General features: G+C 42.8%; 1 protein-coding gene and 2 non-coding genes across 3 annotated transcripts in view; all 3 read left to right on the forward strand.

The window, feature by feature from the left end:
- The first annotated feature begins 2,520 nt into the window (after positions 1-2,520).
- LOC120366945 (U4 spliceosomal RNA) lies at positions 2,521-2,661 on the forward strand. The gene has a single exon (XR_005581458.1). It is a non-coding gene; the product is annotated as a U4 spliceosomal RNA (small nuclear RNA).
- A 2,411-nt stretch (positions 2,662-5,072) lies between these two features.
- LOC120366959 (U6 spliceosomal RNA) lies at positions 5,073-5,175 on the forward strand. Its single transcript, XR_005581470.1, has one exon. It is a non-coding gene; the product is annotated as a U6 spliceosomal RNA (small nuclear RNA).
- A 10,259-nt stretch (positions 5,176-15,434) lies between these two features.
- The window catches only part of NUFIP2 (nuclear FMR1 interacting protein 2), a 37,774-nt gene continuing 27,392 nt past the window's right edge, over positions 15,435-25,816 (forward strand). The window contains exons 1-2 of the mRNA XM_003931446.4: positions 15,435-15,802; positions 22,241-23,965. Of these exons, the coding sequence (XP_003931495.2) occupies positions 15,526-15,802; positions 22,241-23,965 (2,002 nt within the window). The 5' untranslated portion in view covers positions 15,435-15,525. The remainder of the gene's footprint in view (positions 15,803-22,240; positions 23,966-25,816) is intronic.

Raw genomic sequence — 25,816 nt, forward strand, 5'->3', positions numbered from 1 at the left:
CTTTGAACAAACTATTTGAACTTCAGATTCTCTAATCTTAGATTTTCTTACGTCATAGTGTGACAGAGAAAGCACTATGGAAAAAAATAAATGTGGAAGCACTTTGAACTGTTCAAAGATAGATACTAAGGAAATCGGAGGGATTTTTGTTATTGTTTGAATGCTATTATGGCTTTGAGCACTTTCAGGCTAGCCCAAAGAGTGTGTGCTTGAGGGACAGCAAATGAGGCCAGGTTGCTGGGAAGCCCTGTTATGCAACACAGTTCTGAAGGATAGCTGGGGGAGAGACACTGCTTCGGACACTGTCATCTTGTGGAAGATTCAAGAGAGTAGTAAATGTAGTCTCACTTTTCTGTTAAGCCAAATTATAATGCCTGATTTACCTGAAATTAGTTTGCCTCCCCTCTTTATGGAAATGAAAGCCCCCTCGGTGGGTTAATTACGCCTTTGTAAACAACTTTTGTAATTCTGGCCAGCATAGGCCACAGATGTCTATTTCTGTGAGATAGACAGAAAGTGTGCAGTAAGAGACATCTGTATGGTTATCTCAGAAGTTTAAAGAAAATATCTTATTATGCCAGGTAAAACTTTTCAGTTCTATCCTCCTTATGCTATTAACTCTTCCTGTATTTTATTATTCAATTGTTAAATGAAATTTCTATATGATTAAGTATGGAATTTTCCTAATCATGGGAAAAGATATTATCTTCACTAAGATCCATGACACTGCAGCTATTTCTGCACTATGGAGATAAGTGGCTCTCTCTGTCATTAGTCTTAGATGTGTGACTTTGTAGAAACGATGGACATGAAATGAAGGAATAAGAATTTCTTCCTTAGGCTGGGTGCAGTGGCTCACGCCTGTAATCCCAGGACTTTGGGAGGGCAAGATGGGTAGATCACTTGAGCCCAGGAGTTTGCAACCAGCCTGGGCAACATAGATCTCATCTCTACAAAACTAGAAAAAATTAGCCAGGCATGGTGCCATGCACCTGTAGTCCCAGCTACTCAGGAGGCTGAGGTGGGAGGATCGCCTGAGCCTGGGGAGGTGGCGGTTGCAGTAAGCTGTGACTGCCTCACTGCACTCCAGCCTGGGCAACAGAGTGAGACCCTGTCTCAAAATTTTTTTTTTCTTCTTTCTGTGCAACATAATGCAAATACGTTACACTTGTAACCTATAGGACAAAACAGAATAGGGCACCTTAATTGTTCAACAACTGATTAAATACCTGCTGTATGCCGGACACTGCACTAGGAGCTAGATATACATAAACAGACAGCACATAGTTCCCAGGGGGGAAGATTAACCAAATATATTAATTACATACTGTGTTATGAAGATAATATATAGGATACAATAAATGCAAATGAGAGTAGGAGAGGCAAGAAATATTTCTACAGGGCAGGAAGGAAAAGATTATTTGAAGTGACATTTAAATCAATCCTTAAGATGAGCAGGAATCTACTATGGGAAGAGCAGAATACACAGAATGTGCTAAGGCTCTGACTTGTGCAAAGACCTAAAAGTCATGATGAACGGTGGTGACATAGTGGTTGAGGAGAGAGTGAGATAAAATGAGTTTAGAGTAGAATGGAGTGATTAGATTTATGTTTTAAAATTACTTCACCTGTTTTGAGGGGGAATGGGTAGGAGTTTGAGAATGAAAGTAGATAGGATGACAGCAAGACTGAGAGGGGCCAGAAAAGAATGAAAGTAGACCTGTGAGTCAAGCAATGAAACCACATCTGGAATAGAAAAAAATTAAAAAAAAAAAAAAAAAGACCTGTTAGGAGACTATTGTAGTAGCTTGGATTAGAAGGTAGAGGAGATAGAAAGAAGGAAATCCAATTAGTATATATTTGTAGGTAGAGTCGATAGATCTTATCAATGAACTAGTTGGGGGGCAGTGAGAGAAAAAGAAAAATCAATTATGACTCCCAAGTGTCTGGAGTCGCTGGGGAATGGTATCATTACAGATGGTGAAGAACAGAGAGAAAGGGATTTGGAGAAGAAAACCTAAGAATTTTTTTTTTTTTTTTTTTTTTTTTTTTTTTTTGAGACAAGAGTTTTGCTCTTGTCACGTAGGCTACAGTGTAGGACGATCTCAGCTCACTGCAACCTCTGCCTCCCAGGTTAAGTGATTTTCCTGCCCCAGCCTCCTGAGTAGCTCGGATTACCAGTGTGCACCACCTTGAGTTAATAAACTCAAGGCTTCATATTTACATATTCACTTCATAGTTACTTTTTCTTTTTTTAAATTTCATTTATTTATTTATTTATTTTAGAGACAGGGTTTCACAATGTTGGTCAGGCTGCTTGAACTCCTGACCTCAAGTGATCCACCTGCCTCAGACTCCCAAAGTGCTGGGATTATAATGAGCCACAGCGGCTGGCCAGAGTTTGGTTCTGGACATGATAAATTTGAAATGCCTGTGATGTATGTAACAATATATCACAACTGGACAGTTGCATATCTGGAGCTCAGAGGAGAGCACTGAAGACATATTAGGAGTGAACACGGCTTTGCGCAGTGGCGGTATCACAGCCAACGAGGTTTATCCAAGATGCGATTATTGCTAATTGAAAACTTTTCCCAATACCCTGCCGTGACAACTTGCAATACAGCCGGCACTGGCAATTTTTGACAGTCTTTACAGAGACTGATTAAAAAAAACAAAAAGGAGTGAACACTACTGGGATAATGTTTTAGCCCTGGAAATTGGTAAGATCTAAGAAGACAACGTAGAGAGTAGAAAAGAGAGCCCGTACCAGCACCAATGAAAGGGCAGGGAAAAAAAGAAAAGAAATCCCAGAATTGAATCTGGAGAACTACCCAGATGAACAGTTGTGTTACTGAAAAGAAATGCTGAGCCGGGCGCGGTGGCTCAAGCCTGTAATCCCAGCACTTTGGGAGGCCGAGGCGGGTGGATCACGAGGTCAAGAGATCGAGACCATCCTGGTCAACATGGTGAAACCCCATCTCTACTAAAAATACAAAAAATCAGCTGGGCATGGTGGCACGTGCCTGTAATCCCAGCTACTCAGGAGGCTGAGGCAGGAGAATTGCCTGAACCCAGGAGGCGGAGGTTGCGGTGAGCCTAGATCGCGCCATTGCACTCCAGCCTGGGTAACAAGAGCGAAACTCCGTCACAAAAAAAAAAAAAAAAAAAAAAAAAAAAAGGAAAGAAATGCTGAGGCCGGGTGCAGTGGCTCACGCCTGTAATCCCAGCACTTTGGGAGGCCAAGGTGGGCTGATCATCTGAGGTCAAGAGTTTGAGACGAGCCTGATCAAACATTCTCTTTGGAGAAATTCTGTCTCTACTAAAAATACAAAATTCAGCCAGGCGTGGTGGCACACACCTGTAATCCCAGCTACTAGGGAGGCCGAGGCAGGAGAATCGCTTGAACTTAGGAGGTGGAGGTTGTGGTGAGCTAAAATTGTGCCATTGAACTCCAGCCTGGGCAACAAGAGTGAAACTCCTTCTCAAAAAGAAAAGAAAAGCAAAGCTGAGAGAAATTAAGAGAAGCATGTGGTTTAGAGAGGAAACTGATGACTTATGTTTGGAACTTGACAAGTTTGGGGTCCTGACTGGGTTCCTGTTGTTCCTAGTGTGGTGCCTGAGCAAAATATATAGGTCCCTTTTCAAATGTTAAAGCTACATTTATAGTTTATTTTATGATTCAGTCTTATGGTATCTCCATGAATTTTCCGAATAAAACATCCCTAATCATTCCTGAATTGGAGTTTGGAACGAGAGAAAACAATTTTGCTAAGATCCATGACGTTGCAGCTGTTTGTGAATTATGCTGCGAAATGGCTCTCTATTTCACCAATCTTAGACAACAAGCAGCTATTTTATTTTAGTAATGGACATGAGATGAAGAAAGAAGGATTTGTCCAATGTTGAGCAAATGCACTTTGCTGGCAGCACAGAAACTGAGGAGAACACAATGTAACAGACATATATTGAGCATCTACCAAGTGCCAGCCACTGTGCTAGGCTCTGGGGATAACTCAGAACATGACAGACAAGTATATGAGTGTACAGACTTTTAAGGGAGATGGAAAAAAGTTAACTTACAAATAAAGTAACTACAAATTTTGGTGAGTGCTGTGAAAGAAACAAATACAGGAAATAAGCAGGGGATGGTACATAGGGTCTGGATAAGATATTTAGGGCAACGTTCCTCGAGGAGGTGACATTTACTGATTCCTGAAGGATGGAGAGTGAGTTATACCAAGATTAGGGAGTGATGAGCAACCAAATTGTCTTTTGCAATGTTTGGCCCTGAAAAGCTAAGGCAGGCCAAATAGCTTGTATTGGAATATTCAGTAGTGGTGCACCAAGAAGCGAGGTGGTTGGGAGTGGTCTGCTCCCATGGGGAGTATTTTATCACTGACAATTAAAATTAACAGTTGGAAGCTGGACACAGGTGGCTCAGGCCTGTAATCCCAGCATTTTGGGAGGCCAAGGCCAGCAGATCACTTGAGGTCAGGAGTTTGAGACCAGCCTGGCCAACATGGCAATACCCCGTCTCAACTAAAAATACAAAAATTAGCCGGACATTGAGGAGCATGCCTGTAATCCCAGCTACTTGGGAGGCTAAGGCAGGAGAATCACCTGAACCTGGGAGGCAGATGTTGTTGTGAGCAGAGATTGAGATCTCACCACTGCATTCCAGCCTAGGTGACAGAGAAAGACTCCATCTCGCTGACTCTGTTTCAAATAATAATAACAATAAAATAAATAAATTGCCAGCTGAGCAGGTGGCTCACAACTGTAATCCCAGTACTTTGGGAGGCCGAGGCAGGAAGATTGCTTGAGCTCAGGAGTTTAAGACAAGCCAGGGCAACACAGTGAGACCTCATCTCTCCAAAAAAATAAACAAAATTAGCCAGGCATGGTGCCCCATGCCTGTAGTCCAAGTATTTGGGAGGTCACTTGAGCCTGCAAGGTTGAGGCTGAAATGAGCCAAGATCGTATCCCTACACTTCAGTCTGAGTAACAGAGCAAGATCCTATCTCCAAAAAAATGAATTAAAATAAATAAAAATATAAATAAAATTGTGCCTGCTTTGGCAGCAGATATACTAAAATTGGAACAATACAGAGAAGATTAGCATGGCCCCTGTGCAAGGATGACAGGCAAATTCGTGAAGCATTCCATATTTTTTTAAGTTAAAACTTAAAATTATTATTTTAAAAAAACAGTAATCCAGGACAGGCTCCTATTCTCAAAATTCTTTATCTTTTTTTTTTTTTTTTTTTTTTGAGACAGAGTTTTGCTCTTGTTACCCAGGCTGGAGTGCAATGGCGCGATCTTGGCTAACTGCAACCTCCGCCTCCTGGGTTCAGGCAATTCTCCTGCCTCAGCCTCCTGAGTAGCTCGGATTACAGGCATGTGCCACCATGCCCAGCTACTTTTTTGTATTTTTAGTAGAGATGGGGTTTCACCATATTGACCAGGATGGTCTCGATCTCTTGACCTCGTGATCCACCCGCCTCGGCCTCCCAAAGTGCTAGGATTACAGGCTTGAGCCACTGCGCCCGGCCTCAAAATTCTTTATCACATCTTTTCACATAAAGTGATATTAACTCTTTTGCCATATGAGATGATAGCCATAGGTTTGGGGGATTTGGACATGCAAATATCTTTCTGGGGACCAACATTCAGCCCAATCCAGGGGCATTATCTATAGAGAATTTTATAATAATAGTAAAATTGACCAAAATAGTAAAACTATTTTAGCTTTATATATTTAATACCAGTTACTGATGTTATAAGCACTATACTATTTTATTTCTTTTTTTTTTTTTTTGAGATGGAGTTTTCGTTTTTGTTACCCAGGCTGGAGTGCAATGGCGCGATCTTGGCTCACCGCAACCTCCGCCTCCTGGGTTCAGGCAATTCTCCTGCCTCAGCCTCCTGAGTAGATGGGATTACAGGCACACGCCACCATGCCCAGCTAATTTTTTGTATTTTTAGTAGAGACGGGGTTTCACCATGTTGACCAGGATGGTCTCGATCCCTTGACCTTGTGATCCACCCGCCTCGGCCTCCCAAAGTGCTGGGATTACAGGCTTGAGCCACCGCGCCCGGCATACTATTTTATTTCTATTATTTTATTTAAACCTCACTAAACCTTGTGTGTTGGGTACTGATATTAACCTCAGTTTTCTTTTCTTTTCTTTTTTTTTTTTTTTTTGAGACAGAGTTTCACTCTTGTTACCCAGGCTGGAGTGCAATGGCACGATCTCGGCTCACTGCAACCTCTGCCTCCTGGGTTCAGGCAATTCTCCTGCCTCAGCCTCCTGAGTAGCTGGGATTACAGGCATGCACCACTATGCCCAGCTAATTTTTTGTATTTTTAGTAGAGACGGGGTTTCACCATGTTGACCAGGATGGTCTCGATCTCTTGACCTCGTGATCCACCCGCCTCGGCCTCCCAAAGTGCTGGGATTACAGGCGTGAGCCACCGCGCCCAGCTAACCTCAGTTTTCAAATGAGTAAACTAAGGTTTAGAGAGGTTAAGTAATCTGCCCAAACAAGATCATAAAGATAAGGAGTTTCATTAAAGGCATTCCATCCCAGTTCTGTTTGGCTATAAAATTTATGCTCACACCACTCTGCTAGTTTCTCCCTCAAACTTTTTCCCATTATACTTTTTCATAAAAGCAAAATATCATTTAAAAAAAACTTTCATAGTCAGAAAACTCATCACATTCCAGTTATTAAAAGACCAACCTAATTTATCCACACCTCTGTACCATTCCTTTGAAACTTTTTGAAGTTAGCGTCTGCAGGCAAAAATTTTAAGATCTAAAAGAAATATACATTAATAAAATTCTTTTCTTGCTAAAATAAAACAGTGAATGTTACCAGTGATTTGCTTCATTTTGAAACTGGAACTATCATCAGAGAGCCAATTTCCATTTATATAAAACTACATAATACTGTTGCTGATTATAATTTCTGTAAAGTTATAGTCAACTGTTACAGTTGAAAACTAAATTTTTTTCAGCAAAATTTCCTGTGGTTGTGTGGTTTTATTATAATGAAATAAATGAGTGGTTTGGGAAGAAAGAATAGAGAATATGACCATGGAATGCCAGAATAGAAACAAATTTAGAGACTACCTACTTCATCCTCCATATTTTATAGATAAGAAAACTGCTGGACGGGTGGCTCAAGCCTGTAATCCCAGCACTTTGGGAGGCCGAGGCGGGTGGATCACGAGGTCGAGAGATCGAGACCATCCTGGTCAACATGGTGAAACCCCGTCTCTACTAAAAATACAAAAAACTAGCTGGGCGTGGTGGCGCGTGCCTGTAATCCCAGCTACTTAGGAGGCTGAGGCAGGAGAATTGCCTGAGCCCAGGAGGCGGAGGTTGCGGTGAGCCGAGATCGCGCCATTGCATTCCAGCCTGGGTAACAAGAGCGAAACTCCGTCTCAAAAATAAATAAATAAATAAATAAATAAAATAAAATAAAAAGAAAACTGAAGCCCGCAGAGTTAAATATTTCTGTCTCTTTTAGGTTGTCATAGTATACAAGGTATAAAATTAATGGCCTGTGAAAGTTTTCATTGAGACTGTCTTGCAAATATGCTTAACCAATTTCTAAAGCTGTGTAAGATAAATGAAAAAAAAAAATTAAAATAAAATACCTGGTACATAAAAGTTGCATAATATATATATTTGTGAGTGAACAAATGAATAAAACAACTTATTGCAACCAGGCACGGTGGCTCATGCCTGTAATCCCAGCACTTTGGGAGGCTGAGGCAGGCAGATCACCTGAAGTCAGGTGTTGGAGACCAGCCTGGCCAACATGGTGAAACCCTGGACTTTACTAAAAAATACAAAAAATTAGCTGGGCGTGGTGGCACACACCTGTAGTGCCTATAGTCCCAGCTACTGGAAAGGCTGAGGCAAGAGAACTGCTTGAACCTAGGAGGTGGAGGTTGCAGTGAGCCAAGATTGAGCCACTTACTTCACTTCGGACTGGGCAAAAGAGTGAGACTTCCTCTCACAAAAATCGCTTTCGGTTTTCAAATTCTCTCAGGGTCCTTGAGCCAATGCACCACGCCTGAATTTATATTTTATATGCAGTCATACTATATATATATATATATATATATATATATATATATGTGTGTGTGTGTGTGTGTGTGTGTGTGTATGTGTGTATGTATGTACGTATGTGTGTATATATGTGTGTATGTGTGTGTGTGTATGTGTATATATGTGTATGTATGTATATGTATTTGTGTGTATGTGTGTACGTGTGTATATGTGCATGTATGTATATGTGTGTATATATGTGTATGTGTGTATGTGTGTATATGTATGTGTGCATGTGTATATGTGTGTGTGTATGTGTGTATATTTGTATATGTGTGTGTATTATGTGTGTATAAAAGTGTGTGTGTGTGTGTGTGTGTATATATTTGTTGCTTTGCTTTTCGTACTTGAGTTACTGGTGTCTACATTTTTCTACATTGTTATAAAATATAATCCTTTAAACTGCTTACTGCAATTACAATACTTCTAAGTCAAATTCCAAGATGACAGTAAGTAGAGGTGAGTCCAGATTTTGGGGAACCCTCATTAAGACAAAAAAATGCATTAAAAATAATAATAAATAAATAAATAAAAATGGCTGGGCGTGGTGGCTCATGCCTGTAATCTCAGCATTTTGGGAGGCTGAGGTGGGCGGATCACCTGAGGTCAGGAGTTTAAGACCAGCCTGGCCAACAGGGTGACACCCTGTCTTTTTAAAAAATAAATAAGGGCCAGGAGCGGTGGCTCACACCTGTAATCCCAGCACTTTGGGAGGCCGAGGCGGGTGGATCGCGAGGTCAAGGGATCGAGACCATCCTGGTCCACATGGTGAAACCCTATCTCTACTAAAAATACAAAAAATTAGCTGGGCATGGTGGCATGTGCCTGTAATCCCAGCTACTCAGGAGGCTGAGGCAGGAGAATCGCCTGAACCCAGGAGGCGGAGGTTGCGGTGAGCCGAGATCGTGCCATTGCACTCCAGCCTGGGTAACAAGAGCGAAACTCCGTCTCAATAAATAAATAAATAAATAAATAAATAAATAAATAAAATTTTAAAATGCAGCCAGGTGCGGTGGCTCATGTCTGTAATCCCAGCACTTTGGGAGGCTGAGGCGGGCAGATCCTGAGGTCAAGAGATTGAGACCATCCTGGCCAACATGGTGAAATCTCGTTTCTACTAAAAATACAAAAATTATCTGGGCACGGTGGCACACGCCTGTAATCCTAGCTACTCAGGAGTCTGAGGCAGGAGAATCGCTTGAACCTGGGACACAGAGGTTGCGGTGAGTGGAGATCGGGCCACTGTACTCCAGCTGGGCAACAGAGCGAGACTCCATCTCAAAAAAAAAAAAAAAAAAGCAAAAATTTCTAATGACTTCTGGATTCTAGTCAACAGAAATTAAAGAAAAAAATTGACTTGTGTCTTTGGAAAAAAATAAGAAAAAAATACAAAAACAGATTACTTTTAAATTTTTTACAAAGCCAGGTGCCGTGGCTTACACCTATAATCCCAGCACTTTGGGATGCTGAGGCAGTTGGATTACTTGAGGTCAGCAGTTTGAGACCAGCTTGACCAACATGGTGGAACCCCATCTCTACTAAAAATACAAAATTAGCTGGGCGTGGTGGCACATGCCTGTAATCCCAACTACTTGTGAGGCTGAGGCAGGAGAATTGCTTGAACCCGGGATGTGGAGGATGCAGTGAGCCAAGATTGTGCCATTGCAGTCCAGTCTGGGCAACAAAAGCAAAACTCCGTTTCAAAAAAAAAATTATTTCTATGAAATAATGAAAAAAAATCTAACTTTAAAAACACTATTTCTAGGGCCCCTCCAGGGCTTTGAAGGGGCCTGTGCAATGAGAGGCCCTGAATCTTCATTAGCTTCACAGTATAGCTGCGTCTATTAATAACCAGATATCATCTTCATGGTTGTTATGAATAGCTTGGATATTTACTATATATAACATATGAATATTAGAATATATATTAGTATATATAATGACTAACAGAGGTTTACTAAAATTTTGTAAGTGTACATTACCCTTTGATAGTGTTAGAAATTTTATACAGCTGGACCTGGATTCTCTTTCAGGCTCCACTATAAATGTGGTGGCTTTTAAATTATGAGCAAGTCTCTTCTTCAGGCCTCAAATTCTTCATCTGTGTAATGGGCTTAATATCAATCTCAAAGAATTACAAAGACAAATGAAGATAAAATACTTGGAATAGTTCTTGACATATAGTAAACTCCCAGTAAATACTATATATATATATAAAATTTTATTTTATTTTATTTATTTATTTTTTTTTTGAGACCGAGTTTCTTACCCAGGCTGGAGTGCAATCTCGGCTCACTGCAACCTCGGCCTTCTGGGTTCAGGCAATTCTCCTGCCTCAGCCTCCTGAGTAGCTGGGATTACAGGCACGTGCCACCATGCCCAGCTAATTTTTTGTATTTTTAGTAGAGACGGGGTTTCACCATGTTGACCAGGATGGTCTCGATCCCTTGACCTCGTGATCCACCCGCCTCGGCCTCCCAAAATGCTGGGATTACAGGCGTAAGCCACAGTGCCCGACCCAATATTAGCTATTATATGGATAGTCAAAACGTGCTACCAAGTGTTGGAACCTCTGTCTCTCCATTGAAACTTCCCATATTGACTGTAGGTAGGTAAAATACTGCATGAAATGAATTTCAAAGGACTGTACAGATTATATTTTTTAATTAATTTCATTTCTAAACATAATGCTTTTATGGCCTAGAGCATTGGCTCACGCCTGTAATCCCAGCACTTTGGGAGGCCAAGGTGGGCAGATCACTTGAGGCCAGGAGTTGGAGACTAGCCTGGCGAACATGGTGAAACCCCATCTCTACTAAAAATATGAAAAATTAGCTGGGCATGGTGGCACGTGCCTGTAATCCCAGCTACTCAGGAGGCTGAGGCAGGAAAATCACTGAAACCTCAGAGGCAGAGGTTGGAGTGAGTGGTGCCACTGCACACCAGCCTGGGCAACAGAATGCAACAATGTCTCAAACAAAACAAAACAAAACAAAACAAAAAACCAAAATCATCCAGGCCTAGTGGCATGTACCTGTAGTCCCAGCTTGGGAGGCTGAGATGAGAGGATCACCTGAGCCAGGAAGGGCAAGGCTGCAGTGAGCCATGATGGCATCACTGCACTCCAGCTTGGGCGTTACAGTGAGATCTATCTCAAAAAAGAAAAAAAAAATGTATATGAAAAGCAACAATGTCTACGGAACATCTGGAAAATAGAGAAAAGAAAAAAAAGAACACCTATTATTTCATCAGACTTATGCTATATTTCCTTCTTATGTTTTTTTCGTTAATGCAGATTCTATTTTATAAAAACTGCTTTAAGTAAGTAGACCCAGTTATTTTCTTTTCACAGAAGTTTAGTATTAGGGCATTATTATAACGGAATATTTCACATGCATGGCAAATCTCAAATTTATTTTATATAAAACAGCTTCAGAAAAATCAAGAAAAAAGGTCTATGTTTTACTGTTGTATTTCCATTCTTATTTTAAAAATTCACGTTCTTCGAGATTATGATTCTAGTGAATACAAGAATGCAATATTCTGTATTTTTTCTTACATTATATCATAAGCCTTTCTCTATACTACTGCATACTACTAAGGAAACATTCATAGTAACTAGAGTATCTGAGAATAAGATTTAGTTTCTTAAACTCAGTCAGTATAACCGTAAGTGAAAAGCTAAGGCAGGCAAAAGTGTGATAAAACAGAAATACAGAATGAGTACTTTTGGTTTGCCTACAACTATAATGTAGAAAACCTGGAGAGAGAAGTCACAACTCTGAAATTCAAGCCTTCCAACTAAATGTCTACGTCAACAAAAAATATCACCATAATCCTAAATTTTACATACTTTTCTTTCTTTCTTCTTCCTTTTTCTTTTTTTGAGACAGAGTCTTGCTCTGTTGCCCAGGCTGAAGTACAGTGGCACAATCACAGCTCACTGCAGCCTCTACCTTGAGGGCTCAAGTGATCCTCCCATCTCAGCCTCCCAGCTACAGGCAAACACCACTATGCCAGGCTAATTTTTAAATTTTTTTGTAGAGAAAGAGTCTCTGCATGTTGTCCAGGTTGGTCTTGAACTTCTGGGCTCAACTGATCTGCCTCGGTCTCCCAAAGTGTTGTGATTACAGGTGTGAGCCACCATATTTGACCTGTTTTTTCTTTAATTGGGAAAGAAATGGAATATTATTCAATGGTAAAGACTTACGTATTGGCTGGGCGCGGTGGCTCACGCCCATAATCCAAGCACTTTGGGAGGCCGAGACGGTTGGATCATGAGGTCAAGAGATCGAGACCATCCTGGTCAACATGGTGAAACCCCGTCTCTACTAAAAATACAAAAGTTAGCTGGGCATGGTGGCGCACACCTGTAGTCCCAGCTACTCGGGAGGCTGAGGCAGGAGAATTGCTTGAACCCAGGAGACGGAGGTTGCGGTGAGCCAAGATCGCGCCATTGCACTCCAGCCTGGGTAACAAGAGCGAAACTCCATCTCAAAAAAAAAAAAAGACTTATGTATTGTAATATTATATTATTATTAAGGTTTTCATTCTCAAAATTGGGTAAATGTACCCCCAAAGAGGTTTTTCTTTAAAATTTAGCATGGCTGGCTTGGTGTGGTAGCTCAGGCCTGTTAATCCCAGCACTTTGGGAGGCCGAGGTGGGCGGATCACCTGAGGTCGGGAGTTGTTCTGAGCAACATGGAGAAACCCCATTGCTACCAAAAATACAAAATTGGCCAGGTGTGGTGGCGCATGCTTGTAATCCCAGCTACTCTGGAGGCTGAGGCAGGAGAATCGCTTGAACCTGGGAAGCAGAGGTTGTGGTGACCAGAGATTGCGCCATTGCACTCCGGCCTGGGCAACAAGGGCAAAAACTACGTCTCAAAAAAAAATTGGCCAGGTGCAGTGGCTCAAGCCTGTAGTCCCAGCACTCTGGGAGGCTGAGGTAGGTGGATGATGAAGTCAGGAGTTTGAGACCAGCCAGGCTTACATGGTGAAACCCCGTCTCTACTAAAAAACACAAAAATTAGCCAGGCATGGTGGTGGGCGCCTGTAATCCCAGCTACGCAGGAGGCTGAGGCAGGAGAATCACTTGAATCTGGCAGGCAGAGGTTGCAGTGAGCCGAGGTCACGTCATTGCACTCCAGCCTGGGTGACAGAGCAAGACACTGTCTCAAAAAATAAAATAAAAATAAAAATAAAAAAATTTAGCAAGGCAACACAAATCCTCACCATATAGAATATGCCAAGGTTTGGTCATGGTTTTCTGGATTCAATGACATTTGTTGTTGGAAACTGGCTTTTACGTTTTAAATAAGCTTTTGTGTTGACATTCATTAATTTCATAGCATAAACGTTTTGCTTTTAAGTTTCTTCTTCCTTTAATGTTGTCCTGCTGTAGGAATTCAAGCCACATTTAAAAAATTCTAAACGTAACATACATTGAAGAAACAGTCCATATGTCCATTGCTGAGCGAATAAACAAAATGTGATTTATACATATAATAGAATATTATTCAGCCTTAAAAAAGAAGGAAATTCTGACATATGCTACTCTGAAGACATTATGCAAAAAAGCCAGTCACAAAAACACAAACATGGTACAATCCGACTTATATGAGGTATCTAGAATAGTCAAATTCGTAGACAGAAAACAGAACAGTGGTTATCCAGGGATGGGAGGAGGAGGAGGGAAAGGACGGTTATTTTATTGGGTATGAAGTTTCAGTTTGGAAAGATGAAAAAGTTCTGGAGATGAATGATGGCCATGGTTCCACAACAATATGAATGTACCTAATGCTCCTCAACTGTACACTTAATTTTTTTTTGTTTGTTTTGAGACGGAGTTTCGCTCTTGTTGCCCAGGCTAGAACGCAATGGCACGATCTCGGCCCACCACAACCTTTGCCTCCCAGGTTGAAGCGATTCTCCTGTCTCAGCCTCCCGAGTACCTGGGATTACAAGCATGCGCCACCACGCCCTGCTAATTTTTATTTTTATTTTTAGTAGAGACAGGGTGTCTCCATGTTGGTCAGGCTGGTCTCAAACTCTCGACCTCAGATGATTCACCTGCCTCGGCCTCCCAAAGTGCTGGGATTACGGGTGTGAGCCACTATGCCCGGCCATATGTACACTTAATATTAAGATGGTAAATTTTATACAATGAATATTTTACAATTTAAAAAAATCCCCCAATCTATAACATGCATCGAGAAAATGGTGTTTTACATGTATAATCAGTTTAACAAATAATTATCAAGCAAATATATGCATAATCACCACCTGGAACCAAAAATTAGTAACTCGTGCCCCTTCCCATCCTTCCTTCCTAACCACTATCATGGCTCTAACATTTGCTTTTGAAAATCATACTGTGATGTGGTAATGCAGGATAAGTTAAACCAACACTACAAAACTGCACAGAATATTTCCTTAAATTCCAATTTTTCCATAAGTGCAAAAAAACCCCACAACAACCCACTTAATAACTTTTAAGTGCTCTTTCTCCCCTTCCTGTGCTCTTGAAACTTCACATTCTAAAACCTATTTTGGTTCCGCAGTTGACCTTACCTGCAGAGTTTAATTAAAAAAAACAAAAAACAAAAAAAAAACCTTCAGTATAGATTTTCATTCCTCCCGCTCTCCCTTGCCTTCAACTACAAAGAAACAATGATTTAAACCCTTTGTGCCCTTTTAGAAAATTACACAGATACCCCATTGTGGAACCCAATAATCCCTTCGTGGAAAGGAAGAGATTAGCATATGAATACAAAGCAAAATGAATCCAGAATACAAAATGATCTACTGGATTGGGAAGCTCTTGTATTCTTAAAAATGTATTTATTTCCTCTTTTTGTATTGCCCCTTTAGTGGTCGAGGGGTTAAGGGAATTGAGCTTCCCTTTCTGTTTACCCGGAAAAGGATTTTAAAAAAACCAAAAAACACCAGATTCTAAGAGGTGCAAAACCAACAGATGGCTCCCAGCGCCAGTGGAATCGCCAGTGGAATCTGCTACACTCGACACGAGCTTGCTTGCCGGCGACGAGTGTAGAAAGTGCTGTTCGCAGACTGCGTGGTGAAGGAGAGAAAGCGACAGAAGAGAGAGCCATAGTGCTGACGTTGAAGGCCCGGCCCTGTGAGGTTGCACAGGGTAAGTGGCGTTGGCCAGGCGGCAGCGGCGAAGAGGAAGGAAAGAGGATTTGAGCTGGGGGCGGGGCTTGCGGCGCAGCGTGGCTCCTCATTGCTGGAGCGCGACTGCCAATCTTGCAGAATCGCTCGGTTAACCAGTGCGCTGGCGAGACGCGCTCAGATATACTGAGTGAGCCCTGAGAAGCAGTCTCAGATCCTGACGGTGCAGCAGCCCGCAGCCTCAGCCAGGGAGTCCCAGCCGCTTTCAATGGAGGAGAAGCCCGGCCAGCCACAGCCTCAGCACCATCACAGCCACCACCATCCGCACCATCACCCCCAGCAGCAGCAGCAGCAGCCGCACCACCACCACCATTATTATTTCTACAACCACAGCCACAACCACCACCACCACCACCATCACCAACAGCCTCACCAATACCTGCAGCATGGAGCCGAGGGCAGCCCCAAGGCCCAGCCAAAGCCGCTGAAACATGAGCAGAAACACACCCTCCAGCAGCACCAGGAAACGCCGAAGAAGAAAACAGGTCTGGGAGGGAGGACGGGTGGGGGAAGGGGGTTGGGGGTGGAGGACAGGGGAGATGGGGGTGGGGCCGGATCCGAAGAGCGCGGACGGGGTCGGGGCGTGTGTGGGTCCCCTCGGGCTCTGGGGATGCCCCCTTTCATTCTAGAGCCCGGGCTGGGCCGTGGGGTTTGCAGCGCCCTCTCCTCCTCCCCAGCATGGGAGAGGCCCAGCTAGGCCGGCGTGACCTTCCCGGCCCCCGCCCGGGCTGAAGGGAGACCCGCTGGGTCGGCCTTGCAAGTCCAAGCTTATTATTCTTTTCCCATTCACCTCCCTGCGGCCCTGGAGTTACCTCAATTCGGGGTCCCTGAGAAGGGGTGAACCTACCCCCCCAAAAAAATCCCTCCGGCTGGAACTCAGGCAGGCCTCGCGAATCCCGACTCAGGTGGTGTCGCGAGACCCGTTTGCAGCCGGCGAGGAGCGGGCAGGGGGGCTGAGTTGAAGTGTCCCTCACCCGCCACCCCAAGCCCACCTGTGGCCTTGGGGCTCCCCGTCTTGGGGGGGGCTGTTGGGACCCCTCGTCTCATGGGTCATTTCCACCGCTAAACGCCCTTTTTGGGCGTCGGACCCTGCAGTCTCTCCCCGCGGCTCCTCCCGAGGCCGGCGCCCCGGGCTCGCTCCCCCCAGAGCCGGCGCGGCTGGAATGTTCTCTCCTCCTCGCGGGGCCGCTTCCTGTCCGCCATGTTGGAAGCCGATTCCTGTCACCGACTCCGGCCCACTGAGGAGCAGAGGGGGAAGGGTGTCGAGGTCCACTAGGCGCGGCGGCGCCGGGTGACCCGGGATCGCCATCGGCCGCCGCTTCGCCCCCGGCACTGCGGGGGCGCCGCCGACCCCCGCCCCGCGGCCGCCCCTCCCCCCGTCGCCGGCCGGGGTTGTGTAACCCGGTGGCGGCGCGCGGCCCCGGGCGGGTCCCTGGGGTGAGGGGCGGGGGCGGTTGGGGTGGGGGAGGGAAGCGGCCACGAGGGGAGCGGCCTGCGTCGGGCCCCGCGCGCCAGCGGCCGCGTTTCCCGCTCCCGGGTGCGGCGGGAGGCGCGGGCAGTCGGGGCGGGGAGCCGGCCTCGGATCAGCACTGAAGTGGGGGAAGGAGGCCGCGGGCGGCGGCCGCGCTGCTCCTCGGGGCAGGAGGCCTTGGAGGGGCGGCGGGGGGATTCATTTTGGGGAGAGGCGGTGCCTGGGGCCGGGTGGGGTACCCAGCGGGAACCCAGCTCCCCGGTCACGAGTTTCTCTGCCACAGGAACCTCGTCTCCTGCCAGGTTCGCTCACGACTCCGCCTCTGAGGCTTTCACTTGGGCCCTTTCCTTCTAACAGCTCATTTTCTACCAAAAAAAAAAAAAAAAGAAAGAAAGAAAGAAATCCAACCCTTGTTCCATTCCCCTCCCCACCCAGCACTTACCTTCTGAGCTTGGGCAGTGTCTTTGAGGTGAGGGATTTTAAAAAGTGTTAGGATGGGGAAGAGGGCGAGCTTTTTGACTCCTCTTTCTTGTCCTTAAGGGTGAACCCGAGTGGCTCATCCGTGAGGTTAGATTACTACCATCTTGCCTCGCATGAGGCTTCTCTCCATGTTAAAAAGAAAGGTGTTTTTCATCTTTTAAAACCGATGTTCTTCCCCAAACAAATCTTAAACGAGCAATTGAGGTAAAAGTCATATAAGAAAGTATTTCACGAGGAGTTTAAAAGTTTATAACCCAAGCAGATTTTAAAAAATAAGGGCTCTTTATATCAAAGAGAAAAGCATATGTTAAACCCAGCGTATTAAATTTGATAGAAGGAATTACTGAGAGCTGGAGGAAAACTGCTTTTTTATTGCAGATCATACCTTGAAGATTGAAATTAGAATGTCAGATTTTCCATTTTGGGAGTCGGTAGGGACCGATGGTATGCAATAGAAGTGAACACATACAAGTTAGGTTTAATCGTAGGGGTTTGGAGCAGTTTAAAAACTGTCAGGGACTATATAACTAGATCTTTTTAGCATTAGAGCTTGTTCAAAAGATGAGGAAATACTACCATATTATGGCTATGTAAGACAGTATTGCTGTTGAGATTGAAAATTGAATTTTATCGGTCAGGTTAATATACTCTTGCAGGACTTCTCTCTATAAGCAGCCCCTAAACCATTCATGGTGGTATTCCTCCAAATATGTGTTATCTTGAAAGGGGTGGTGGATAAAGAGGAGGCAACTGAAATTAGCAGTTTTGACAGAATGTAAACAATTTTGGGCGAGTGTATGGTTTGGTCACAGTACTGTTGCTTTGACATGCATAATGCTAATAACTAAGAAAACAATATTTTTGAAATTTGTCTAACATTTTGAGGAAGGCTTTTGTAGCCCATTACTCACAAATCTAAAGAGGAACAGTTTTTTATCCAGAAGAGGGCGCAAGAGAAGGCCAAATGTGTTGAGTAATTTATTTGTAATTCAAAAGCTAGATTTATCAGGACTGGAAGTAGGGTTAGTGTAGCAGCCTTAAATAATAAAAATGCCAGGAGTCCTTTAATTTCTTAAATTTATTCTGTAATGTTTACATTTTTCTAAAATATCTAAGATTTAAAAGAAAATTTTTCTGGCATACTTTACACATATCAACAAGGTTGTCATGAGAAAAACTTGTTATGTAGTTAAACGAGATTTTTTTTCCTGTTATTAAAACTTTGGGGTGGGAGCACAGCGGTTTCTAAGCCATTTTTCATTGTTTGGTGATTTCCAGTATCTGAGTTTCTACATACTAGTAATCTTAGGAAGAATTATTATAGTTAGGTTTGATTCAGCTTGGTTTGGGGATTGGATTTTTTGCTGTTTCAGATTGTTCACCTTTAATTGAAATCTGAAAAGTTATGACTAATAGGCCCAAGGATACAAATCTTTGTTTAGCCTGTTAACATGTTAAATGATATAGGTAGGTCTTGTATTCCCTCCAGAGTTAGGTAAGGGGATAAAGATATATCTGTTAAAAAGGAACTTTCTGCTTTTCTTTTTTCCCTCCCTCCCTCTCCTTCTCTCCCTCCTTCCCTTCCTCCCTTCTTCCCTTCTTTCCTTCCTTCCTTCCTCCCTCCCTCCCTCCCTCCCTCCCTCCCTCCCTTCCTTTTTGAGACAGTCTCACTCTATGGCCCAGGCTGGAGTGCAGTGGCATAATCTTGGATCACTGCAACCTCCACCTCCTGGGTTCAAGCAACTCACCTACCTCAGCCTCTTGATTGCAGGTGCGCATCACCATGCCCAGCTAATTTTTTTTTCTTTCTTTTTTTTGTATTTTTAGTAGAGACGGGATTTCACCATGTTGGCTAGACTGATCTTGAACTCCTGACCTCAAGTGATCCTCCTGCTTCAGATCCCAAAGTGCTGGGATTATACATGTAGCCACCATGCCCAGCTTTTTTCTGAGAAAAAAGCAGCTTTTAGAAAACATCCTAACCAATTACCTCTTGCTTCCTGTTTCATAGTTAAAATTGTGCCACCCAAAATTTGATTTGATTGACTATCATAGCTTTTCCAGCAGCCAGAAATTTTTTAATAATGTAACCCTGTGGAATCTAAGAACTCTTACAAGAGGCCAAATGTGGTGGCTCACGCCTGTAATCCCACCACTTTGGGAGGCCAGGGTGGGCGGATCACTTGTGGTCAGAAGTTCAAAACCAACCCGGCCAACATGGCAAAACCCCATCTCTAGTAAAAATAGAAAAATGCTAGCTGGGCGTGGTGGCATGTGTCTGTAATCTCAGCTACTCTTGGGAGGCTGAGGCAGGAGAATCCTTGAACCCTGGAGGTGGAGGTTGTGGTGAGCCGGGATCACACCTTTGTACTCCAGCTTGGGCAACAGTGAGAATCTGTCTCAGAAAAAAAAAAAAGAATATAAGATGTATTCTCTCATGGTACAGGTTTTATGCCAGTCTGTTTTAGGAATGATTATGCCTTGAGTATGTTTACTTGAGTTACTTTAATTCATACAGTAGTAGAAAATGTTCAGTTTTATTTGTTCAGTTTTAGTATTTGCACCTTTTTCTCTAATGTAGAATGAATAAGTCCTGTTGTGAATCTTCTAGACTTCTACATTTTTTTTTTTGAAAACTCACTTTCTAAACATTATTTTTTTAAAATAGCAGTATTCCTATTAGATCCCTCATTTCTGCTGCCTTCAATGTGTGTGGAGTATCCTTCTATTGTATATCTTTTTTTTTTTTTTGATATAGAGTTTTGCTCTTGTTGCCCAGGCTGGGGTGCAATGGCACGATCTCAGCTCACTGCAACCTCCACCTCCAAGATTCAAGCCATTCCTCTGCCTCAGCCTCTCAAGTAGCTGGGATTACAGGCATGCACCACCATACCCACTAATCCTTTATTATTTTTAGTAGAGGCTGGGTTTCACCATGTTGGTCAGGCTGGTGCTGAACTCCGGATCTTAAAAATGATCTTATTTGCCTTCCTGGGCCTCCCAAGTGCTGGGATTACAGGCATGAGCCACCCTGCTGGGCCTGTATATCTATTTTTCCTATTCTTTCCGTTTGTTTTGTTTTGTTTTTGAGACCAAGTTTCACTCTTGTTGCCCAAGCTGGAGTGCAATGGCAGGATCTTGGCTCACCGCAACCTCTGCCTCCCAAGTTCAAGCTATTCTCCTGCCTCAGCCTTTCGAGTAGCTGGGATTACAGGCATGCTCCACCATGCCCTGCTAATACTGTGTTTTTAGCAGAGACTGGGTTTCTCTCTCTCTCTCTCTCTCTCTCTCTCTCTCTCTCTCTTTTTTTTTTTCCAGACAGAGTCCTACTCTCTTACCAGGCTGGAGTGCAATGGGGTAATCTCAGTTCACTGCAGCCTCCACCTCCTGGGTTCAAGCGATTCTACCTCAGCCTCCCTAGTACTGGGATTGTAGGTGCCCCCTACCACACCAGCTGATTTTTGTATTTTTAGTAGAGACACGGGATTTCACCGTGTTGGTCAGGATGGTCTCGAACTCCTGACCTCGTGATCTGCCCGCCTTGGCTTCACAAAGTGCTGAGATGACAGGCGAGAGCCACACTCCTGGCCTCTGTGTGTGTGTGTGTGTGTATATATATATATATATATATATATATATATATATATATATACACACACACACACATAACACATCTATTTCTGATGACCTCAAGATGCTTTTGTGAACATTTCATAAAAAGGTAGATAACTAATAGCACCATTTTAACATTTTAAAATAGTGGGAAACTATTTGAATCACTTAGAGTAATAAGAATTGACTGTTTATGGTGGTTGAAAGTTTTTAATTTTTATTTTTGAGAGAGAGGATCTCACTTTGTCACACAGGCTGAAAGACAGTGGTGCTATCTCAGTGCATACTCACTGCAGCCTCGACCTCCTGGGTTTAAGCCATCCTCTTGCCTCAGTCCCCTGCTCCCGAGATGGGACTATAGGCACATGCCCCATGCCCAACTTTAGTATTTTTTAGTAGAGACAGGGTTTCTCCACGTTGCCCAGGCTGGTCTTGAACTCCTGAACTCAAGCAGTCTGCCTGCCTTAAGAGTGCTAGGATTACAGACATGAGCCACTGCACAGTTGAAGGTTTTAAATTAAACCTGAATACCATAACCCTAAAAAATTAGATGCCTTTATTATGATTTTGTTAGTAAATATTTTCTCATTGCATCTTTTGAGTCAAGGCAGTATTGCTTAGTGGTTGGAGACCATGGATTGCAGATAGACTGGAGGTCAGATTTCCAGTTCTGCTACTTTGACTTGAGCAAGTTACTTCATCTTTCTGAAAATCTGTTTATCTAAATGTAAAATGAAGAAAATATGTTTTAAAAGGATTAGAAACATTGGTACATAGATGTTTTGTTTTCACGTATTAACAGCGTGATCTAATAATATCTGGGAAATGTCAAAATGAAATTTAAGACTACTTTAGAAAAAGTTCACAAGTATTAGATGTTTGATAGATGCATTGGAAATTGCTGATAGTGGCTACCAGCTATTTATGGTTTTGTAGAAATGAAGTCTTTAATTTCCTTGTAATAATTACTGTTTCAGTAAAACTTGATTTTTGGCCAGAGGGTATCTATGCTCTGAATTGTGAAGAAAACTTCATAACAGCCTTGTGAGGGTGATGGGTAGATTGATTCTGTTAGATGAGAGTTATTTGGCATACTGCTTAAGAGGTCATATTTTCTCTGGCCTCAGACTTTGGTTTGAATCTTGGCTCGGCTTGCTTTGCTTAGCGGTAGATAGTCTGTAAAATGGGGCTGGCAAGTGTCTTCTCATAGAGATGTCAAATAATATAAAGTTACAGCTCATGGCATAGTGTTTATCTAGTATACAGTAAATAAACAGTTCTTAAATGTTAGGTATTAGTGTAATTTACATGTTGTGATTTAAAATAAAAAAACAAAACTTTTTTTTTTCCCCTCTCCTAGGCTATGGTGAACTAAACGGTAATGCTGGAGAAAGAGAAATATCTTTAAAGAACCTGAGTTCCGATGAAGCCACCAACCCTATTTCCCGGGTCTTCAATGGCAGCCAGCAAGTTGTAGACCCTAGCCTGAAGCAGACTGTAAAGGCTAACACCTTTGGGAAAGCAGGAATTAAAACCAAGAATTTCATTCAGAAAAACAGTATGGACAAAAAGAATGGGAAGTCTTATGAAAATAAATCTGGAGAAAACCAGTCTGTAGATAAGTCTGATACTATAGCAATTCCAAATGGTGTGGTAACAAATAATTCTGGCTACATTACTAATGGTTATATGGGTAAAGGAGCAGATAATGATGGTAGTGGATCTGAGAGCGGATATACAACTCCTAAAAAAAGGAAAGCTAGGCGCAATAGTGCCAAGGGTTGTGAAAACCTTAATATAGTACAGGACAAAATAATGCAACAAGAGACCAGTGTCCCAACCTTAAAACAGGGACTTGAAACTTTCAAGCCTGACTATAGTGAACAAAAGGGAAATCGAGTAGATGGTTCAAAGCCCATTTGGAAGTATGAAACTGGGTCTGGAGGAACAAGTCGAGGAAAACCTGCTGTCGGTGATACGCTTCGGAAAAGCTCAGATAGTAAACCTGGTGTGAGCAGCAAAAAGTTTGATGATCGGCCCAAAGGAAAGCATGCTTCAGCTGTTGCCTCCAAAGAGGACTCGTGGACCCTATTTAAACCACCTCCAGTTTTTCCAGTGGACAATAGCAGTGCTAAAATAGTTCCTAAAATAAGTTATGCAAGCAAAGTTAAGGAGAACCTCAACAAAACTATACAGAATTCTTCTGTGTCACCAACTTCATCTTCATCATCATCGTCATCTACTGGGGAAACTCAGACCCAATCATCAAGTCGCATATCCCAGGTCCCTATGTCAGCGCTGAAATCTGTTACTTCTGCCAACTTTTCTAATGGGCCTGTTTTAGCAGGGACTGATACAAATGTTTATCCTCCAGGGGGTCAGCCACTGCTAACTACTGCTGCTAATACTCTAACACCCATCTCTTCTGGGGCAGATTCAGTTCTCCAGGACATGAGTCTAACTTCAGCAGCTGTTGAACAAATTAAGACTAGCCTTTTTATCTACCCTTCAAATATGCAAACTGTGCTGTTGAGCACAGCACAAGTGGATCTGCCCTCTCAGACAGATCAGCAAAACCTGGGGGATATCTTCCAGAATCAGTGGGGTTTATCATTCATAAATGAGCCCAGTGCTGGCCCTGAGACTGTTATTGGGAAGTCATCAGAGCATAAAGTGATGGAGGTGACATTTCAAGGAGAATATCCTGCCACTTTGGTTTCACAGGGTGCTGAAATAATTCCCTCAGGAACTGAGCATCCTGTGTTTCCCAAAGCTTATGAGCTGGAGAAACGGACTAGTCCTCAAGTTCTGGGTAGCATTCTAAAATCTGGGACTACTAGTGAGAGTGGAGCCTTATCCTTGGAACCCAGTCATATAGGTGACCTGCAGAAAGCAGACACCAGTAGTCAAGGTGCTTTAGTGTTTCTCTCAAAGGACTACGAGATAGAAAATCAAAATCCTCTGGCCTCTCCTACGAACACTTTGTTAGGCTCCGCCAAAGAACAGAGATACCAGAGAGGCCTAGAAAGGAGTGATAGCTGGGGTTCTTTTGACCTGAGGGCTGCTATTGTATATCACACTAAAGGTAAATCATTTGTTTCCTATACAAAGATTTTTGTTGTCCAATTTAGTATATTGTTCATAAGAGTATTTTAATAGAAGTTAGTTGAGAATGACAATGTGGATAAGCAGCCAGCATCAAACTTAATTCAGGGTCTTTGGAACTAGTTTGATTAAAGTTTAGAAGGAATGTTCAAAATGATTTTTAAAAATATAAACAATTGACCTACTTGGTTCAAAGAATAGAGGTAAGGAGTACCTGCTTAAAGGTGTTGATGTCATATTTTCTCTTGACCACTCTTAAGAGTGCTTTGAAAAAAATTTTTCTAAACATGTTATCCTTTGCTTTTCTGTTTCTCCTTTGCTTTTATTTATTTATATATATATATATATATGTCCAGGCTGGAGTGCAGTGAGTGGTACAATCTCGGCTAACTGCAACCTCTGCCTCTCTGGTTCAAGCAATTCTGCATCAGCCTCCTCAGTAGCTGGGATTACAGGCATGCGCCACCACGCTGAGCTAATTTTTGTATTTTTAGTAGAGACAGGTTTCACCATGTTGGCCAGGCTGGTCTTGAACTCCTGACCTCAAGTGATCTGCCCCCGCCTTGGCCTCCCAAAGTGCTGGGATTACAGGCTTGAGCCATCACACCCAGCCTCGCCTTTGCTTTTTATATCATATGCTTCTTTGTTTGTGAGCTCATTTAATAATTCTAATTTGCTTAAAATGAGTAGAAGCAATGTTTTTGAACAGGAGTCTGAAAAGTCTCTAAAGGAGTAATGGATGCCAGTTTGTAACTGGAAAATATTTAGGCAAATTACAATGGCAAGTATGATTAGCATGGTTGAGACCAGGCTCTTGGGAGTCTCCTTTTCATAGCTTCAAAGCCCTAGTTTAAAGGGAACCAGGTATCTTTCAAATTTCATGCTAATAAGTTTTTTTTTTTTTTTTTTTTTGAGATGGAGTGTCCCTCTTGTTGCCCAGGCAGGAGTGCAGTGGTGTGATTTTGGCTCACTGCAACCTCTGCCTCCCAGGTTCAAGCGATTCTCCTGCCTCAGCCTCCAGCATAGCTGGAATTTCAGGTGCCTGCCACAATGCCTTGCTAATTTTTGTATTTTTAGGAAAGATGGGGTTTCACCATGTTGGCCACGCTGATCTCAAACTCCTGACCTCAGGTGATCCACCCACCTTGGCCTCCCAAGGTGCTGGGATTACAAGTGTAAACCACCACACCTGGCCTCATGCTAATAACTATTAGAATGTGGTTTATGTCTTAAAGAAAAATTTGCTGTATGGCATAAATGTAATCTAAATCCTTAGAGCAAATAATGAAGTTTAGTGAATGATGTTTATATCCTTTTGCTTTTGAGAATAGTGGGTTTCAGTCTTCCCATTCTTTCCTACATCTTCCTTAACAGAAATCTATACTCCATTCATGCATGTACACACTTAGTACATAGTTCCCTTTCCCATTTTAGCAGTGGGCTCATTTAGTCAGTGACTTGAAACTGCAGGAAAGGAGGAACATACCAGATTGTGGGAATGAGGTTACCGTATTCTCCCTGGAAGAAATTATCGCCTCAGAGATTAATAACAAAGTGATTTGTGTGACTTAAGCAAATTTCAGAGTCTGAATACCTTTCCTTCCTTATCTGCAAGTTGGAAGACATTTAGTATAATAAACAGATGTCCTTTTAATAGCATTTTTCTTCCTTAGAAATGGAAGTAAGTAGTAGAATTGCTTAATGGAAGTTTAAGAACAGGAATCCTCACATAAAATTTACCTGATTTCACTTGTTCTCCAGCTCTGCTCTTTGGAGGTAAATACAGGAATTGGTTGTTTTTAGGAAAGTTAGGGCAGAAAGAGAAATGCTT

This window comes from Saimiri boliviensis, chromosome 17 (genome assembly GCF_048565385.1).
Source record: "Saimiri boliviensis isolate mSaiBol1 chromosome 17, mSaiBol1.pri, whole genome shotgun sequence".
Lineage (NCBI taxonomy): Eukaryota > Metazoa > Chordata > Mammalia > Primates > Cebidae > Saimiri > Saimiri boliviensis.